This window comes from Arachis ipaensis, chromosome B9 (genome assembly GCF_059453495.1).
Source record: "Arachis ipaensis isolate K30076 ecotype BB chromosome B9, ASM5945349v1, whole genome shotgun sequence".
NCBI classification, from domain to species: domain Eukaryota; kingdom Viridiplantae; phylum Streptophyta; class Magnoliopsida; order Fabales; family Fabaceae; genus Arachis; species Arachis ipaensis.
This window is the reverse complement of record NC_142444.1, coordinates 148,752,136-148,771,632: the sequence shown is the minus strand read 5'-3', so window position 1 is coordinate 148,771,632 and position 19,497 is coordinate 148,752,136. Positions and strand designations below refer to the sequence as shown.

The following is a 19,497-nucleotide window of genomic DNA, read 5'->3' as shown; positions in this document are numbered from 1 at the left end:
TTCATTTCTTTAAAAATATTTATAATTTATAAATTTATTTTGATGTTTATATGTTCTTCATGTTCAAGAAATGAATTTATTATAATTATTTTTACGAGAGTGATTTTTTTAAATTTGTTGTTATATTTGAAATATTTTTTGTTATATATACTTTAAATAATTTCTAAAAATAATACCAAAATTTTTTTTTACTTTAAATAGTATTTTTTTGTTGTATTATGATCTTTTTCACCAAAATACTGTTTTTATAATTAATTTTTAGTGTAATTTTGAGAAACTAATATTGTAACACCCTACCACACTAAGCTTTATGCTTAAGTCGTAAAACAGAGGTGGAGAGGTATTACGACCTCTAAAATAAAATGAGTATATATAATAGCAGAAGAATTATAATATGCTAGGAGCCTTGAAGAATAGAGGAAATAAAAATCGCAAAATAAAAGCGCAACGCTCAAGGAACGAGTTAACTTGCGTGCTAAGAAAACTATATCCATCAAACATAAGATTGTAAAAATAGGAATAGAGTGCCAAAGATACAAAATAACAAGCTCCTAACTCAGCCTGTGAAGTCAAGACTGGCCGGAGAATATTTACACACACACATAAACAAAATCCTGCCTCTCCATAAACCTCTAAGAGGATCAAGAGAACAAGTTATGCGGAGAGAAAACTAAGTACATATATATACATCACTATACAGCAAAACTACCCAGTAACCACTTCACTTCAAGAGTCCAGACGCCTAACGAGACGTCTCTCGACCTGCATCTGAAAAACAACAACATCGTATGGAATGAGAACCGGAGGTTCTCAGTATGGTAAAGGTGCCACACACATAATATATAAGGTCCTGGGAATGCCAGAGGCAATCCTAGAACGCCGACACTCAGATTATAGAGCTTAAAGTATTAAACAGGAGCCATAAAAGGTGTTTTTCTAAGAATATTTAATCCTAACTTAACTTAACCTTAAAATCTAAGTCCCATACTACCATTCCTCCTTACCTCCAACTCCATCATGCATTTTCACAAACAAATAAGCAGATAAAGGCAAGCACAAGAAGGTTACAGTTACTGCAGGTAACAAATACACATTTAACATGGCAAGTACACATAGGCACACCCAATTAAAGCACAAGCAAGTAATTCAAGTATTATGCATATGATGCATGCCTGTCCTATGGCTGATGAGGCTCATCTGTCGGTTATCCAGCCAACCCGACAAGTCTGAATTGTCCTTAGACTGTCCCCCGACGTGCATCCCCAAGAGTCTATGCATAACTTTTTCTCAAATAATCAATATTACTCAATGGGGGTAACATTTCCGGGAATTTATATAGTGTCCGGTCACACTTACGTCGTAGGGTCAACAAAGTATCGAGTTTTCAACCTGGTACACGTGGTGGCAAGCCACGTCACTTAATCCAGGGAACCTCGTATCTCAGATCATTAAGTCATTCAAGCCAAATAAATAATTCAATTATAATTCATCATCATCCACATCATTCTCAATCGCATCTCATTCATCATCATACATCAATCATATTCAATCCTTATCTTTCATTATCACACCTTCTATTCTGTCTCTCAATAGTTCCAATTCAAAACATAATTCATTATTTTCTAAATGAATCAAACTTGAAACATACTCATTTTCTTAATAACTCAAAATCAAACCATATAACCTTTGAATCTAAAGCTTTTTAAATAATCATCTAAACAAAATCTCTAATTTTTATAAAATTTCGGCAGCATCTCCTCTAAAACTCGGACTTTGCCACCCTTTTCGGGTCTAAAACTGCATTCTTTTCAATTCAACATACCCTTCCTCATCATCATAACAATCACCACAATAAATCTACCTCAGATTAACAATTATACTCATACAATATTCAAATCCAACAACCAAAATTCAACTAAGAATCATAGTTCACAAATCCTAGGTTTTTAACACAAAATATCTCATTTTTCATTCGAAATTTCCATTCCAATTATTTTCAAACCTATTACCACCAATCCAAATTGCCAACAATAATCCTCAACAAGCTCCATATCTTATCATCAATCATCATTCAACCAAACCAAAATATAGCCATATAATCAACAATTCAATCACATATCCTTTCAAAGATCCAACTAGCAACCAATATCATCTTACAAACAAATCACCAAACCAAACCAAGTATAATCATCAACCCATTACTAAACATTAAATGTATACCTACATTCCAACTTATCCTATGGTCATCTAGCCTAAGTTTTCACAGAACATTACATATTAAATGCAAGAAACCTAAACCATACCTTAGCCGATTCCCAAGTATTATTCCAAGACAATTTTCCTAAAAGAACAAAGCCCTCAAAACCTCAACTAATCCGCTTCCTCCAAGTTCCAGTATTCACAATTCCAAGCTCCAATTATTTATTCATAACCTAATACACATTTATAACATATATATACCCAATTTAATACTCAAAGCTCAAATCCAATGAAATTAAAATAGAATTATCGTATCCTCACCTTACCCAAGCTTCACATAAGCAAGAGTGAACGTTTTCCTCAAGTTAATTGGATCCTAAAACATCAGAAATCAAAGAAATTCAACATTCCTTCTCAAATTTTGAAAATTAGGGGAAAAGAGTGGCTGAGAATATTTAAGGGCTTACCTATGAAATTATTCCGGTAGAAATGTAGAGCTCGATGCGGTGGATGCGTGGCCACAAACGGTGCGGCGATTGGAGCTCGGACGGAGGAGTTACGGGATTTTGAAAAGTGATGTAAGGGTTGGAAATGTTCTTCGTTTCTCTCTTCCCCTAAATGTGTTTCACGCTACCTCTGCTGAATGGGGGGAAGAAGAGAGGCTTGGATTCATTAAATGCTGGGCCGGTTGGGCCCACGGGCTCGATTTGGGCCCGGTTCAACCGGTTCGGCCTGTTCGGTCCAATTTTGGGCCGATTTTTTCGAAATTAGTGTCAAAATTCTCGTTTCGATGAGCTCTATCTTAATTTAATATAATATTCGAATTTCTAATCTCTCTTATTAAAAACTAATTTATCGGGGTTTACAAACACCGACATGAGTGGAACTCTGCTGGGGACAATTTAAAAAAAAAACATAACAATTTACGAGAGAGAATATCATTCCGGTGTTAGTTTTTCAAAAGTTCGAGAAAAAACATAAAAAAACCATTTTCGTAAAAAAAAAGCAATTACTAAAAATTATCTTCTGAAATAAAAATAACCAAGAAAGTAATATCAGTGTTTTTTTTTTTTTTTTGAAATTATTCAGAAGGACAATCATAACACAAAATTATATAAAACCATTTTAGGAAAAATAGTTATACAAAATTATGTTTTCATAATGAAATCAATAATAAAATAATAATCATAGATATAATTTAAATTTTATCTTTATGTTATCTTTTTTAAATGATTTTGTACAATTCTAAAAATAAGTAAGCAAAAATATTTTGGAGGGAAATAATCATATATAAATAAATGGAAAAATTATTGTAAAAGACCGTTGGAAAGATTTAATTATTAAAAAGGACCTTTAATATTAAAATTATTAAGAAATTCCAAATCTTTGTACAGTATTTAATAAGAAGAATGAAATCTTTTTTATAAAAAGATAAATATATCTTTAATTATATTTTATTTATTTTTATAATTTTTATATTAACAATTTTTTTCCAAAATTTTAGTAATTTTTATTTATTTATTTATTTATTTATTTACTTTACTTTTTTATGATCTTTTGTCTTTTTTTCTCGTTGGGTAAAGATCACAAAAATAAAAAATTAAATAAAAAAATAATTAATAAAAACTATTAAAATAGTCAGAGAAAGAGAATTTATGAACATAAAGGTTATAGTAAAGAAATAAAAGTGCAATTGAAGATATATTTATCTCTTTATTAAAATATTTGATTTTCCTTCTGAAATAGTATAAAAATATTTAGTCCTTCTTAATAATTTTAATATTAAAGATCCTTTTTAAAAATTAAATCTTCCTAAAAGTCCTTTACAATAATTTTTCCTAAAAAAATTTCACATAGAGCGTAATTTTGAATTTAGATTAACATTTTTAATGCAGAAATGTTTAAGGTACCATACCTCTCTTGAAGTTGTTATTATGATCAACAACTATTCTCATGTACCGTCGTTGATCTTAATACTAATTACTTTGTAGCCAAATTGCCAAATAACAGCAACGAAATAAATCAACTACCTCTTCGTCGCAATCTTCCTTTGTGAATCATCCGTCCATCTACTGAGAGTGTAGCATTAGTGTACCCGGCGTGGTCCAATTCCTTGCAAGAGCGAACAGTCGAGCACACCACACATGCCAAGTAGGCTCACTGCCAACAAACAGATGACAAGCAGACTCAACCGAGATACACCAAAAAACACACATACTGTCAAGTTGGTCACTGACAGAGGTCACAGCCAATAAAAAGCAGAGTAAACAGAGTTACCACGTAAAACACACAGACTATGAAAATGGTGACTTAGGCCTAATCTGCATAGTCTTTCCTATGTATTCACCCTCTCAACTAATACAAACCAAGAGAATAGCTCCACCCTTGGTAGGACGAAACACCTCAGAACGTGAGTTCCCATGGTGCACTTAAATTCGGGACAGTTAGGTTTCGAAAAGAAATTTCCCATGTATCGGTCAGGTACATTGAATCAAAATACTTTGATACAGTATTCACAGCAACGTTGCTATGCCTTTTGAGTTAGTGGATAATTTATTCATGCGGCAACGGAAAGGGTGGCATGGTAAAAAAAACCTTAAACCCAAGTAATATCGCTCACGTTGACCTCTCCAAGTTAATCCTCCACATTGGAACCATATGAAACTATAGTAATAGGTTAGGGGTGTAGTCTTTCCATTTGCATGCAGTTTACTCCTAGTTCTTCTTCGTCAACCCTCTAACACTCCTGTTTGGAAAAAATGGAGAAAACTATCTCTGTTGATATGTGTTATGAATCAGCGGACAAAATCGATTATTCTGGGTCTACCGGTTGAAAATGTTTTCTCTTACTGTTCTGAGTGGTTCGGTCAATGAAAGATGTTCTGATCGAAATCTATGTCTTTGAGGATTCGTCGATGTAAGTAAAATGCTTAGTCCGTAGCACACAGTTGATGCGTGAGAATCTTTTCTATCTTTTCCTAGTGAATTTGCATTCAATTTGTTGAGTTTAATGACGAATTAATTATCTTTTTGTCACTATAGATGATACTTTGAGTCGTGTGCAATTCTGTTTATTTTAGGTAGCATTCGAGTATATTCGATGGAGTTTCCGCAGAGAAAGAGAAGAAGACAAATGTTGCTGTCAACCCTGACCTCTCTGCAATCAAACGTGAGTATCTCGAGCTACAGAGGTCCAACGGACGTGATTCTAGTGTCGTTCGAAATCTAACTTCAAGAGCCTGCCAACGATATATTATAGTTCATACTTCTTGTCCAACCACGCTGCCAAGGCTACGCCTAACTTGAGATTTCTCTAGTTAGGCATAAGACACCAACAAGCACGTATAAGGAGCAACTCACATCCTAGGTAAGGCGCAATCATATCTCAAGTAAGGCGTAGCACTAAGAGCTTTGCAACCCAACTCTCACTGGCCACTCCAAGTAAGGCACAGCTCATCTCAAGTTATGCGCATGGTTGGTGGTCCCAGCGTCCAAAGTTTTGGCGTGCTCGAAGATTTATTTAATTAATTATAATTTAAATTTGTATTTTACTTTAAAATAGGCAAAGATATTTTTTTAGTTTTAGAAAATAGATTTTAAATTCCATAGGATTATATATAAAAGAGAAAAGAAACTTCTCTTCTGGATATTGATTCCACCTCATTCCAAATTTTTAGTTTAAGAAAATCCTTGTTTCCACTCTGAACTATGAGCAACTAAACCTCCACTGCTAAGGTTAGGAGCTCTCTCTTTTGTATAGATTGATTCTATTGTTTTTTTTTCTATTTTAACTCATGAATTGATTCATATAATTCAAGAATTGTTCTCGTTCTTTATCTTATGAAATTGGGTGGAACGGAAGTATGACATTCTTTCTAATTGAGCTCTTGTATAACTTGGAAAAGCTCCTCACTTGAACAACATCTTGAAGACATATTCTCCTGAATTTCTATTTATCTGGACTTAACGGGATACGTGACATATAATCCTCTTATATTTGGGTAATTAGAATTTCCATGGCATATAACTAGAATTGAACTTCACCCTCTAGTTGGAGTTAATTGGCATATAATCCTCTTAAATTCACTGCTTGCTTGTTTAATTTTATGAATTTACTGTTTAATGCAATTGAGATCCAAACGCTCTTTTCTGTTTGTCTAATTAAGCAAATGACTTAACCATTGTTGCTTAATCCATCAATCATCGTGGGATCGACCCTCACTCACCTGATTTATTACTTGGTATGACCCGGCTCACTTTCCGACTAATTTGTGGCTGTAAACTCCGTACCAACAGTATAGGGATTGAAATTTGAATGAGAGCAACTCAGTAACATGCAGGAAGTGTTGGAGTGAAAATTGTTGTTCCTACTAGAGCAAGGAGAGAACACCCGGGTGAGAAGTTTTAGTTCCGATGAGTTTTTTGCGAGACATTTGTGTCAGGATGGACAGTACTTTCTACCAAAGGAGCATTTCGCCAGATTGAGTAACTAAATCAGAGTCAAGCGAATTTGGTTCTCCGAAACCGGGCACAATGCCCAACGTTTATATGCTCTACTAATGAGCATTCAGCTCATTCTCAGCAGAAAAGAAGAAAGAGGCCCGGCTTGAGAAAAAAGAAGAGAAGAGGTGATGTTACTACTTATCATCGCCTTCCGATAACAATATCTTGAGCTATGGAGCCCCGATTGACGGGCTGTTCACGGGCACGTGAAGCTCTCGTTGACTTCATGGTTTCTATCTAAGAAAACCTCGTAAGAACTCGAAGCACACACTCTAGTTTCCAATCTAGATTTGTCCGTATTCGGGCGATGGTTTTTGAGTAAATTTTATGATTTTGCCTATTTAGGTGATCTGTAGTAGCAGCTTACTTGAGAGAAAATTTGTACAAGCTATTTTATCTGTCTATATTCTGTATGTCTGTACATAACTAGCCGGCTTAAACTCCGCAAGTGGCGGCTAGATCCCTATCATTATTATCTTTTGATATATCTACTCAAGAATCTCGAGATCTGTACTTATATCTTGTGCTCGTTTAGTGTGGCTTCGTGTGAACGTTCTGCGCTATTCGACGTCTGTTGTTGTTAAAACATGTTCTGTACTTATCGAAGGAATAAATTTATTAATTTTCTTTGGTGTTTCACAAATCTTTAGTGTAAAAAGTAAAATAACTGGAAGTTGAAAAAATGAACATTTTCTCCGTGACGCCGTAATTTACAACATCTTCTAACACATGTTTTTCTCATATGAAAAAGATATTTTTCTTGTGAATAAATAAAAGTTCCTAACGTGTGTTCATTACGAGATTCCTTGCATGCCCTGGACGATGAGAGAGCCCGTTGAGTTGGGGCCTTTGTTGTTTGACTAATAACCCGCCACGTGGTGATCTGTTGGAAAATAAATAGTTACACAAATTCATGATTAGTAAATAATCATAATAAACAAATTTTAAAACATATTTATTATCAACAGGTACGATAATTAATTTCCTTTGATAAGTATTGTTTGTACTGAACTTAATTCAGCTTATTTGTTTAATTATTACATGAAATTATTAAACTGTACTTTATTTTTTAACGATTATAATTTTTAATTACATTACGCAATTATAAAATTATTTAAGTGTCGGTTTATATTATTCAACTCAAAATGAAATTTAAGGGGTCATAATTTCATTATACTAAATTATAATTATTTAAGGAATTACGCTAACAGGAATACTATTTCACTGATTCAGATAATGGACCTTCTAGTAATAATTACTACTAGGAAACTATATGCTAACTATTATCACCTTATTTTTTTTAAAGAGTTAACTCGAATCCTCCAGATAAAATGGATCCATGATTACGGGTTAAATCATTAAATCCAGTTAATATAAATTCCCGAAGCAGCCCCCGTTTGATACCGAAGATGCAAAGGGAAGGCTTCTATTCATACTATACCGTCGAAGTCGTAATGGTACAGCAACTTTCGAAGACTGAAAATCCTTGAATGTACCACATCAGTACCGCCTACAGTGTACCCTGGTCCGTAACGTTGTCCCCGACCCCTGTTCGGTAGAGTCACATGCCTATGAATTTATAACAGCATGCACCATTGGTAGGGAGAGCAGGCCACCGCAGTTGTGTGCCTGAGGTTGGGATTAGGTTGGACGTGACGTGATTGACAGATCTTGGGGGAAAGCTCTGCTACGGGCATGGTTTGTAGAATAATTCAACTGTAAAAGACCACAGTGTCCCTGCAATGGACCCGTGACATTTTTGGTTATTTGCATCAGCCCTTATGTGCTGCACCTAGTTTTATGATACTCCAGTTGGGGTGTTGATGGAAAAATGGGTTGACTGAGGGGATCAGATAACTGAGTCACAGGGCTGGCATAGGAGATACAGTTCCATTGTCTCACCACACCAACCTCAATGCATGTGTACAATGCATGTGAACTTGGACTAATGAGTGAGATTCGTCTCTTTGCAAAGAACCAGCCACAACTAACAAAGTCAACCTAACTGCCCCCAAAGGCATTTCGTGTTCCAGAAACCCAACGGTTTTGTGGTATTTTCCTATCTTTTGGAAGGACATGTCAATGTGATCGATGAAGATGACATGATCGGCATTGGGGTACGGCCTACACTGATTTTTCATTTGAAGGTCACATGGTGTGCTATCTTTAAAGAATCTCTGACGGCTAACAGGCAAGGATAAGCTCCACTTCCTGAAACCATTCGTCGGGGACACATGTCATCGCAGCGGGAAGATGGTGATTCCACGTATACCCCCGCGTCATCAAAAGGAGGTGGAGGCTCAAGTTGTTCTTCACGGAGGTTAGCATTCGAAACTTTGTCTCATTACACGTTCCAGAAAAGTTTCATTTGTGGATGCACCTTAGATTCTGTTGAAATTAATCATGGTATTCCACTTCATCTCTACGGGGAACGTCATCCCCAAGGTTGACGTCTGGGTCCTCCAGCGCAATCTGAGGTCCTGTGTCTCCACCCGCTTAAGCCACATCAGCCAATCACTATTCGCAAAATTGATAGAAAAAAATTTTTTTTTTATTCAACCCAATGCAAATTAAACACGGTTTACCTTTGGCAAAAAAGTCTGAAAATTGTAGGGCCAGGGTTGTACTGGATTTCGAAAGCATTTCAAATAAAAAAAGGCATGTCTGGTAGGACCAACTAAGCTTTTGTTTTGGGTGCATTCATGGGCCGACAAATAAGTAATAGAAATGGGTTTGATAGAAAACTATCATTGTTGACCTTATACCTGGTCACGAATACTTAACCACTGCTCGCCCTTGTATGAGCGTGGTAAGTAGAAGATAACAACCTTTAACGGGCCGACCTAAACAGAAAACCAAAAAAGCAGAAAGTTTAAGTTGGATATAATTTTCGTTGGGCGTCAGGCACATTTGTCTCTAATAAAATTTGAATATTTGTTCCCGCAACCGCTCACTTACATGATGTTTGCAGGCGTCCAACAAGCAACAGAATAACAAGGTCGCCGTCGAGGTTTGGTTTCTCCGAACCGCCGGTCAGTGTCCGTCCTTGGTTGCCGACGCAGTCCGAATCGACGCATTCGTGTGCCAGGCGAGCAACCCCAGCCCATTCAAACAGGTTGGAGACCGTTCCGCTATCGATATTTATCATTTCAATTGTAAATGTGTTATTTTTTATATCAGTAGATTGACATCGTCAATCGTTATGTCCGCAGCTTACCTCAGCGAACCAATGTCGATCCAGGCCAGTCCCTTGCCGGTACTGGATCCTCCTGTGCCCGTGTTGCAAACGTAAGGATATAGATGTGACCATTCTAGTAATTAGTTTGGTAAATTCCATGAACAGCTGCATTGAAACCTGTTTAGTTATCGATGTCCTGAAGTTGTTGTCGAAACAGGATTGCAGCCCAATCGTACTGAGTGTTGTCACCAGCGTGTCCGGCCTAAATAAAGAAATTCGAAGGCTCACCGAATGCATATGCTGACACAATCAGGTCGTGACAGACTTTTAGAAGGCGTTGACTATGTTGGCGAAGATTTAGGATAGGGAGCAATAGTGTGACCGGAAAAATGGAGTCAGGTGCCCGTGTTGGAATGGGATCCCGTCAAAGCGGCGGCTACGACCAGAGGATTTTCAACAAGATGATCTTATTTCTCAGGAAACGGACCCGTCGCAGCACCATGATCCGACCTATGCGCCGACGCTGGATGCAAACTTTAGCATGGATCATATGCCTTTCAGATCCAAGAGGTCTAAGAGAGCCCCTCGCAATCGGCGATCCGCCCGAGACAAGACGCAGCCGAAAATACCCCATAACTTGGTAAGGCCTAACACCGTTAACAGTTAGTTAACATGGTAAAGCAACTGTTTCTTTCACCATCCCTGTCCTTTTTATACTTATCTAAGTAGTGCTCGTCTGATTCCTGCCAGGTTGATCTAACCGGCGAACGAGAATGGCAGAGTCGACGTCCTCATCATCCACGTAGCAAGTTGCCGCGGCGCTCTAACTGCCTACAGAAGCACTACAATTACCTCACCCTGGTTTGTAGCGACGGAGTTGTGCACGAGTCGGCTCTTTTATGCATGAATGCGGACAAGATCCCCAAGGTTAGGTTTCCTTTCATCTAATTATAAACCGTTCAACTCCTTCATGACTGACACGAGACTGGTTGTGATATTCCACTGTTTGATGTAGGCTTTCAACCTAGCCTTCGTACCAACACGGAGCATGGACCTCACAGGGGTTGAGCTTGCTGTTAATAGCAAGGATCATCCGAAGAGGTATATCAAATGTTTTCAGCCAATTCTTTCTAGGGTGCATTGCTTCATTTATTATGGCATAAAAAATGTTTGCGAAAAAGATTTGGAGACTCCAACGTTATTAGGCAACAATTAGCTCCACCCTGTTTCTGCTTTGTTACACATTTGTCTTCCGATTACGCAAAATCGGATCAGCGAGTATGTTTTGACCCCTGAAAGCATGTCATTTCAGTGAAATTCTGGCTGACGTTGATCACTGTGTTGCGGATAGAACATCATTATTAACGCTTGGCCCAAATTAAAGAGTCATGGATGACGTGAGTGTTTACATTTAACTTAATGCATTAGTTATTGTCTTACAATTATCATTCGGCTGAATGTCCCATATCATCACTCATAAGTTGCTTACTTAATTTGCAGGTTATTACTATCGTGGCAACGATGTTGTCGAAGACCTCCAGTCAGCACCAGTGGTTCATGCCGACTATGATCAGGGTGAGTCACGACACATGTAGCAGCGAACATGTACATGGGTGTGGTTAAGTCTTTCTTACGCGTGTGGTAAAGTCAATAAAGTTTAGGATAAGTTTCGTTAACTAACAAGGGACCCATCTTGCTTGGACCTCAGCAAGATGCCCTCCAAGGAACACGTATGACACAGGCTAACATGGACGTGGTTGTGAGCAAGCATATGAGGTGCAAGGTCGACAAGGTTACCGAGGTTTGTAAACGATTTCCATATCTGTTGGAAGGCGTGATTCATTAGGTCGTACGTTATACTCCCTAATAAACTTTTGTTGCCCAAGTTGCGACCAACAGATCTTTTCAACCGATGTGGACAGATGGACACTGGTACTTGATGGTCGTGGACGTACGCCGACAGAGGCTTATGTACTTCGACTCTTTCAAGTATCCAATGGAGACTGAGTCAAGAAAACTTGCTATGACGCAAGTTGTAAGTGTAGTGACTGGGTACCAGATCATACATGTTAATACATGTTACTTAGGTTAATACATTTACCATGTTATGCTTGTTAGTTCTGAACTACGTACTATGTGCCATATTATACACGGTTAAACTATGTTGTTGTGACTATGATGGCTGAATTATTTCCTTCGTCTCTGCTAGTCTTGTTAGTGTTGCTATATTAATTCATAAAAGTGTGAAATGTTAAGAGAAATGCACATTGTCAGATATTATAAATAGCATGGCACCTGACGGAGCCACCGTTTGTAGGTTGAACTTGTTAGATACAAGTCGGACCCCTGGACATGACTTAATTACCTATACTGGCTGCATCTACTGTTATATGTAGGCCTTATTTTTTTTGGGAATATTATCGTAAATGCTTTCCTCCTACTTGTTTCTTAATCAGACATTGCATCTGGAATCGTTAACAATTGGACCCAAGTGGCTATCCAAGACCACTGCTGAAAGACCACGCTTCTCGTCTTACCCTTTCGAGGAGCTTGTGGTGCCTCAGCAACATCGGCTATCGTGAGTTCTGTTGTCATAATGTTCTTAATAATCGTTGTGTATCATTATCTTTGTGCAACGTCTTTTGTGTATAGCATCGCTATTCTATCAGTCTCTAAACAAACTATTCTTTTGTTTGTGTTAGGATGGACTGCGGTGTATGGGTCTTGCAATGGATTATTAGGGGAGCTCTATGGGCTATACACAGTGTGACGGTGCGTGTTTCACAAACATGGATGATGAGTTAGTTGAATGAAATTTGTTAACGATGAAAATACTTAAAATGTGATATGACAGTGTTGTTAATCGAGGAACTTATGAACTGCGGTTTAATGACTTGCAGACAGTAAACGATCAAACTAGGATGCGAATAGCCGTTGACTTTGTATTGAGATCACACAATGCAAAGATAATCGATGTCGTGGAAAAGGCCATGACTTTCTGGAGAAAGAAGGTTACGTCTTCGCAACGTGGACGGAAGCGATAGGATTATACATTGGGAAGAACATATAAGTCTGATGTTGAGGGGACTCAGGAAATTATTTTTTGGTTTGCGTGCTCTTCTAATCGGAACATACGACCGGTGATCATGGACATTGACACCTAAGGAGCTGTTTACATGCGCATCGTTTTTTTTATATTTTTTGTCTTTTGTTAGACCAGCATTAGGGTCAACCTTTATTTCGCGTGGGAGCCCATGGCACTTGATACGCATAGTAAGAATGATAGGAGTTTCCAGCCCAGATGCGGTTAGCATTTCTCAAGTCTGAAACCAGTATCCTGGTTGGAAACTACACTCTCATTATTACTATGAAGAATGTGACACTGCATACTCACAAATGGTGCAGACAATATTTTTTTTGACCATCTTGCACAGTGTACAGGCAGTTAGTTAGTTTGCTCAAAAGTGGTAGCAGTGGTTGGCTGTAAACTTTAACATTGGTGTCATCCATATATATATATGTTTGCAGTATGAATTATGGTTACTTTAGCTGAGTTCATCGTTGAATGGTTTTGGGCCCAACTTCAATAATTTTGATCACCCTGTAAAAGAAATAATAGGGTGTGGAACAAGTTTAAACGCATCAATAAACCACTAAGCAACTAACAACATAATTCACAAGCTGCGTTAATTTAAGCTGGCCTTCAACCATTCATATAAATAAACAATCGACGTGTCTACATTTATGGAGACAAATACTTGGCACAATTCAGCATGACTTGGCCCGCAACCACATGTAGACTATGAGTTATGCCCAACCTTTCGCACAACGCAAACCAATGATTAACTTTTAACAATCAACGTGCCTACAATTATAGAGAAAAGACTTGGCACAATTCAGCATGACTGATGACAATCACATATTAAAGCTTTAATTAACTTTCGCTTATAAATTCATGTTAACAAATCCCAGGACCGTAAAGGAACCATTAAACTATAGTTGAACACAAGATGGACTTCATGTTTGGGAAACATGTTGATACTACAAGTTCCGAAACCGTGCGTAAAATAAAAGTAAAAATAATACAAAGCAACCATATGAACGTACACAGTACACCCAGATGTGTACTCCAGGGAACATCCTGTAATCTCGAACATAATTCTCTCAAAGCAACAACGTCAGATAATGAAAACTTGTCGAAACCTGCGCGGTTGTAGCCATTCCGAGTCCTCTTCTCCCGCAAAGTCTTGCTGCTCAGCCTATAAAAAGTTGCCGGACCACTGTTTGCCCATTGCATTCTAAAATAAGATTTAACATTCATAATCTCATCCTTAACTGTCGTAGTATTAACATGGATACAACTGACGTCAGCAGCACAATGACTGAAAATACGAAACATGCATACCTCTAGAACCCACTGTTGGAAGGTATCGGAACTCAGTGTATTAAACTGCGTAGGAGTGATAGCGGGAGCTTGTTCAGGTGAGGAAATTGTCGTAGCTGCTTGAGTAGGAACGACCCCGTGCTTTGTTGAGCAGCTGGGAGCGGCAAAGAACTGTTCTATGTGCTGCCCACCAAGGAAGAAGTTGCCGCCACCAACCCCTGGGTTCAGCCGGGATAGACTCGAGTTGGTTGCATTTGGTTCGGGGGGTCTCGGTATGTATGGATCCGCACCGCCGGGATTACCAGGTTGAGAGATGCCATGTACAGCCTACAAGTAGATAAACAACTTATTCACATAAGAGGGCTATGGAAGAATAAATTGTACGTTGCGAAGCAAAAGGCAATTCAATAAACATAAGCAACATGTTACGTGGGACCGACACCAACCAAAAAAAGTAAATCACATATAATGTGTCAAGTTTACAACACATACTATATTCAACATGCGTGCATAGATGTATTCCAGCAGATAATATGAATCCAGTTATTCAGTAACCATTGGCTTGTCATATTCCCATCGAATTTTCCAAACCACTGTATCTCACCTTGCATAGGTAAATCACATATAAAAAATAACCCAAAGCATGAAACATACCTCCAAGCAACTACGCCCCGAACGATTCCCACTGGGCTCTCCTGATGATGGATCCCCGACTGTGGCTGATGTCCCTTCTCGGATGCCAGCTTGGCTCATCTCCCTTTGGGACATGCATGTCCTCTTCGTGTGACCGGGAAGCCCACAAGAAGTGCAGCAACACCTCTTCCCCCCAGGCACCGCATTTGTCAAGGACCTCGTTGTTGCGGTAATCTTTCACCACCCTATCCAGGCTCTGAACCAATTCAAGAAGGCTATTTGTGGACTTCAGAAACCCTTTGACGAATGCATTTATGCCCTCACACCTGGAAGTTGTCCTGTAGCCGGCGCAAAAGGTGCCCTGTAGATATGCCGTTGCCCAACTCCGTCTTAATTTGTAGGTGCTTTTAACCCAGCTGTTGTCCATTAATCCCAAGATTTTCACGGTTGTGCTCCAGTACTCCTCAAACTCGGCAACATCAAAGTTTGCATAAACTGCCTTTTTGAAGACCTTCCGAAATTCGGGCTCCTTCACCCTTAAGACACAGTTTTTTTCCAAGTGCCACCCGCATAGGCGATGCCTAGCTGACTGAAGCACATCCGCAATCGCTGCCCACATGGCTTTATCCCCGTCGGTGACCACAACAGAAGGCTTCTTGTTTTCCATGACATCAAGCATATTCAGCAACACCCATCTATATGTACGGACCTTCTCGTCCTCTAGCAACGCGAATCTGAAAATTGCCATCTGCTTGTGATGATTTGATGTAGAGAACACCACTAGAGGCCTCTTGTACTTGTTGGACCTATATGTTGCATCAAATGCAAGGACGTTACCGAACAGCTGGTAATCCGCCATCATCTGCCCATCCGCCCAGAAAAGGCTGCCAAGTTGATCCCCTGTTGTTTTCGTATATCTAGCGACAGTCATCATGTCCGCGTTGGCCTTGCCTTCCAAATAACTTATTGCTGCTGCCGCGTCTCCGTCATTAATTTGTGCTATTCATTGGCTGTGAACGTAATTATACAGATCCCTCTTCGTAAACTGAAGCATCCCGTACCCCCCTGACTGCCCGGCCATGTACGCCATAATCTTCGAGGTCGCAATCCCAAACTTTTTTAGACTATCAACTTGAGCCTTATCACTTTCACTCAGATTCCGATGACTGGGAATAAGATGAGTAAACACGGTTGTAGCAAGAGGGTGGTTATGGTTGTCGTCTATCCTCCGGACTTTCCATACCTGATCTTGCAAATCATAGTAAATTTTCAGCTTCGCTGAACAACCCGTGCAACTCTTCGGCTTCTCCTCCCTTACTCTTTCTGGACAATCGTAGTGTTTCCCATGCCTTGTACCTTGACGGTGACAAAAAAGTCTTGTCTTACCAAAACACCGTTCATTCGAGCCACATCACCCTTCCTTACACCAGACCCCCTGAGCCTGGCAAACTGTTTGTATGCCGCATAAGCCTCTTCCTCAGTACTAAACACTTTGTCCAAGAAATCCTCTGTGGACCTAAAACTGGGAGCATCACCCACACATGTCTCCTGGCCTGGGCCAACCCCGTTCCTGTGGGTTTCGTCACCCGTTTCAGCCGTCTCGGAGTCATTCTCGTAGGAGTCATCCTCGTCATCCCCACTCGAAGAAGTGATACGAAAATACTCCTCCTCACTAAGCCCGCCCGAATCATCCTCTCCAACGGTGCACTGCAAGTTCGAATCCATCTTTGACAAGAAAAGAAGTCATTCACCTGGAAGATGGTTAGTCGGCAAGTAACTTATCATGACTTACTATGCAACTTAATTAAACACCCTCATCGGAATAAGTACTTAAAACAGGCTAAGCATACTTAAATAGAAAAACCAAACTTCATACAACAACGAGTGTTCCTCACGCTACATTTACTACACATCGATCGATGCAATTAGTAGTCCCAGACGGGAAACATGGTGTGACAATCTCAAATCGAATACAAAGTAACAACCAGCAAATATTTAAATAATTATATAGACAGCAACTCTCCGCTTATAAATGATACTACGTATTTTAACGCACACTGAATAACCGGTAAACTCATCAACAATGCCACAACACCAACATACTTACATATAGTCGGGTCCAACCTGGGGACAGGGTGTGGATACCATGAATAATCTTTATCAATTTCAGCCAACCCTCAACACTTGCTTTCTGTCCAATTTATTCAGCCTGAATGAATGGATTATTTGAGCAATGCAGCAAAGTTATCCACATGGTCAAAATAATAAAGAATAACAACAATAAGTGTTTTCAATTGAGATCATAACAAGAACAAAAAAAAAAGGAGTGGGAGCCATGCTCTATCACAACATTAGTATAAGAAATGTTTTCTTTGCCAAAAAAGAAAAGAAAATAGTCTTTCTTACGATAGGGACCGCTGATGTGGGAACCTACATTGAATACAACTAATTCAGCACCTCCTCTTACATAATATATTTTACTTATTATTGACTTATCAAAAATTAAAAAAAAATAATAGCCTAATGCCATACAAACAAAACTAGCACAACATAAGACATAACTCACGTTACTCAACCAATGGAACATGTAAACGGTATAGCTAGTCTTTTAAGCCAACTCTCACGCTATAAATCACATGATTTTTTTATTCGTACCTTCGGTGTGAGAAAGACATTGCATACTAATACACTGAAACTTTCCATCTTTTTAAATATGACTACTAAAGACTATTCAATTGTTACTTGCACGATCTACGATCGCCCAGTACACATCCACAAACATGTCAAACAATTTTGTATGAACCCTATTCTCTATCACAATTAACTTCTTTTTCTTCGTAATCTCATTTTTGTTCTTACAATGTTGGCAAATCCATAAAAAGGTACCTTAAAGACAACATTGAAGCATGGCAATGTGTAGATGACTCACTTCATGTGTTCTATGCAATGACTAGCTACGGTAAGAAAGGAACACCTGAATGTCAAACATAAAAACACAAAGAGGGACGAGAAATTTCATGCGACAAGTAGCAATTGTAAATCAATCCCAAAACTCTATAACACCAACAACTCAGTATTCAGGTTGAACGAGACAAGTTGACATTCTAGTCGTAGAAATTCAAAAGGAGGAAAGCACAAAGGCAATAACATATACAACAAAACTGGATAAACCACGTACCTCATGCTTCTAGCCGAAACCAAAGCCAGACACAATGCAACGGACGTTTTCAATAGATTAATGGATTGAGTTCACTTCAATACACCAAATGCTTCAAACCTCTAAATCAAGACACCGTTTTCAACAGAGTATAACCCAACAGATCAAAAACCAGCCTACTTCATACCTGCCCCGACCCGGGAAGTAGCGCAGCACCAGCTTTCGCCCCCGCCCGCAGCGGTAACGTCTTACGCACAGCCACAATCAGCGCCGGATAGGAGAGGAACCAGCAACCTACACCGGAGTTAGTTTCGAGCATTCGACCTCTGCCTCTGCAGCAGCACTATCTCCCTGTGCCTCGAACTTAGGGCATCATTTTTGGGCATAACATCCTCGTCAGTGCTTCGCTTTCCTTTGATGCATCAGGGTACGCGTCTGTGTTTTTTTTTTTTTCCTCCCTTCCATTTTCAATAGAAAAAAACAAAACCCATCTTCCATTGGATACCTAAATATTTTTCTTGGCATAGCCCACCTTAACAAGTCCACTAACAGACAGTGCAACCAAAAAGCTTCGGCTGGTAGCTCAGCCAACCCTACCATCAACCGGTAGACAAGCTCTGCAAAGCAGAGCAACGTGTCGATCTCATGGTCATTTGGGTAGAAAATTTGTAAATCTGTATCAATTTGAATCTGTACCATATAATGACCCTTATTTATTTTGGTATATCTACTCAACACAGTTATTCACAAGTACCGCACCCATGGGCCATGGCCATCCCATAAATTTGGAAATTGCAACCTAAAATCAAAGAATGTCCAACCCAAAAATATAATGGAGAAAAGACTTATTGGACTCTGACCAAAAGCAATAAAAAAATACAATTTTGTTTTTGGGAAGGGAAAAACTCACTGTATTGGCCATATAACAAAACACAGAAACTGGGGTTAGGGTACCCGTCTTAAAACCAAATTCACAAAAAAAACAACATTTATTGCCCAGCCCAAAACAAATTATTGCTCTAAATTTTAAATTTTTTTCTTTATCAAATATAGTTTTGTAATGAAATAATATTTTATTTAAGTTGTGGAAACAAAATATTTCATTTTAATAATTTAGTCAACCAATTTTATACTGAAAAAAAAAAAGAATAAATAAAATCATCATTAAATTTATAAATTCTATAATGCATCAGTATAATTTTCGGACCTGATTGGCACAAATGTACAAACAAAATTCCTAATATACCTTCACATAATCGATTGATATAGCAAAACACACATGTTATTACATGTATTTTCCATTATTGTTTAGCAAAAATTAGAAATCATATTTTTCTCTTAAATGAAAAGTTGAAAACACCATAATTAAAGAAACTAGTTAAAAGCCTGCTTTTTGATATTCGAGCATAAAAGAATAGTAAGAATATTATTTAAACCTATTAT

The 19,497-nt window shown here is 38.5% G+C and overlaps 1 protein-coding gene across 2 annotated transcripts; it reads right to left on the bottom strand.

Annotated features, from left to right (window-relative positions):
• Window positions 1-13,901: 13,901 nt before the first annotated feature.
• Window positions 13,902-19,104, bottom strand: LOC148546747 (protein FAR1-RELATED SEQUENCE 5-like). 2 transcript variants are annotated; one of them, XR_015899952.1, is made up of 3 exons: window positions 14,919-17,117; window positions 14,286-14,591; window positions 13,902-14,178 (listed from the first exon to the last, which is right to left on the bottom strand). XR_015899952.1 is itself a non-coding variant. In XM_088499997.1 (3 exons), exon 2 carries the CDS (start codon window positions 15,829-15,831, stop codon window positions 14,929-14,931), a length of 903 nt encoding a protein of 300 aa, XP_088356123.1. In that variant the 5' UTR covers window positions 15,832-17,106; window positions 18,076-19,104; the 3' UTR covers window positions 14,183-14,591; window positions 14,919-14,928. The 2 variants fall into 2 exon arrangements, 1 of the variants encoding a protein (XP_088356123.1); XM_088499997.1 differs by lacking the exon at window positions 13,902-14,178 and adding an exon at window positions 18,076-19,104 and having other exon boundaries at window positions 14,183-14,591; window positions 14,919-17,106.
• Window positions 19,105-19,497: the final 393 nt, after the last annotated feature.

Coding starts and splice junctions, on each gene's coding strand:
- LOC148546747 (XM_088499997.1), bottom strand. CDS start 15,831: ATGATGACTGTCGCTAGATATACGAAAACAACAGGGGATCAACTTGGC.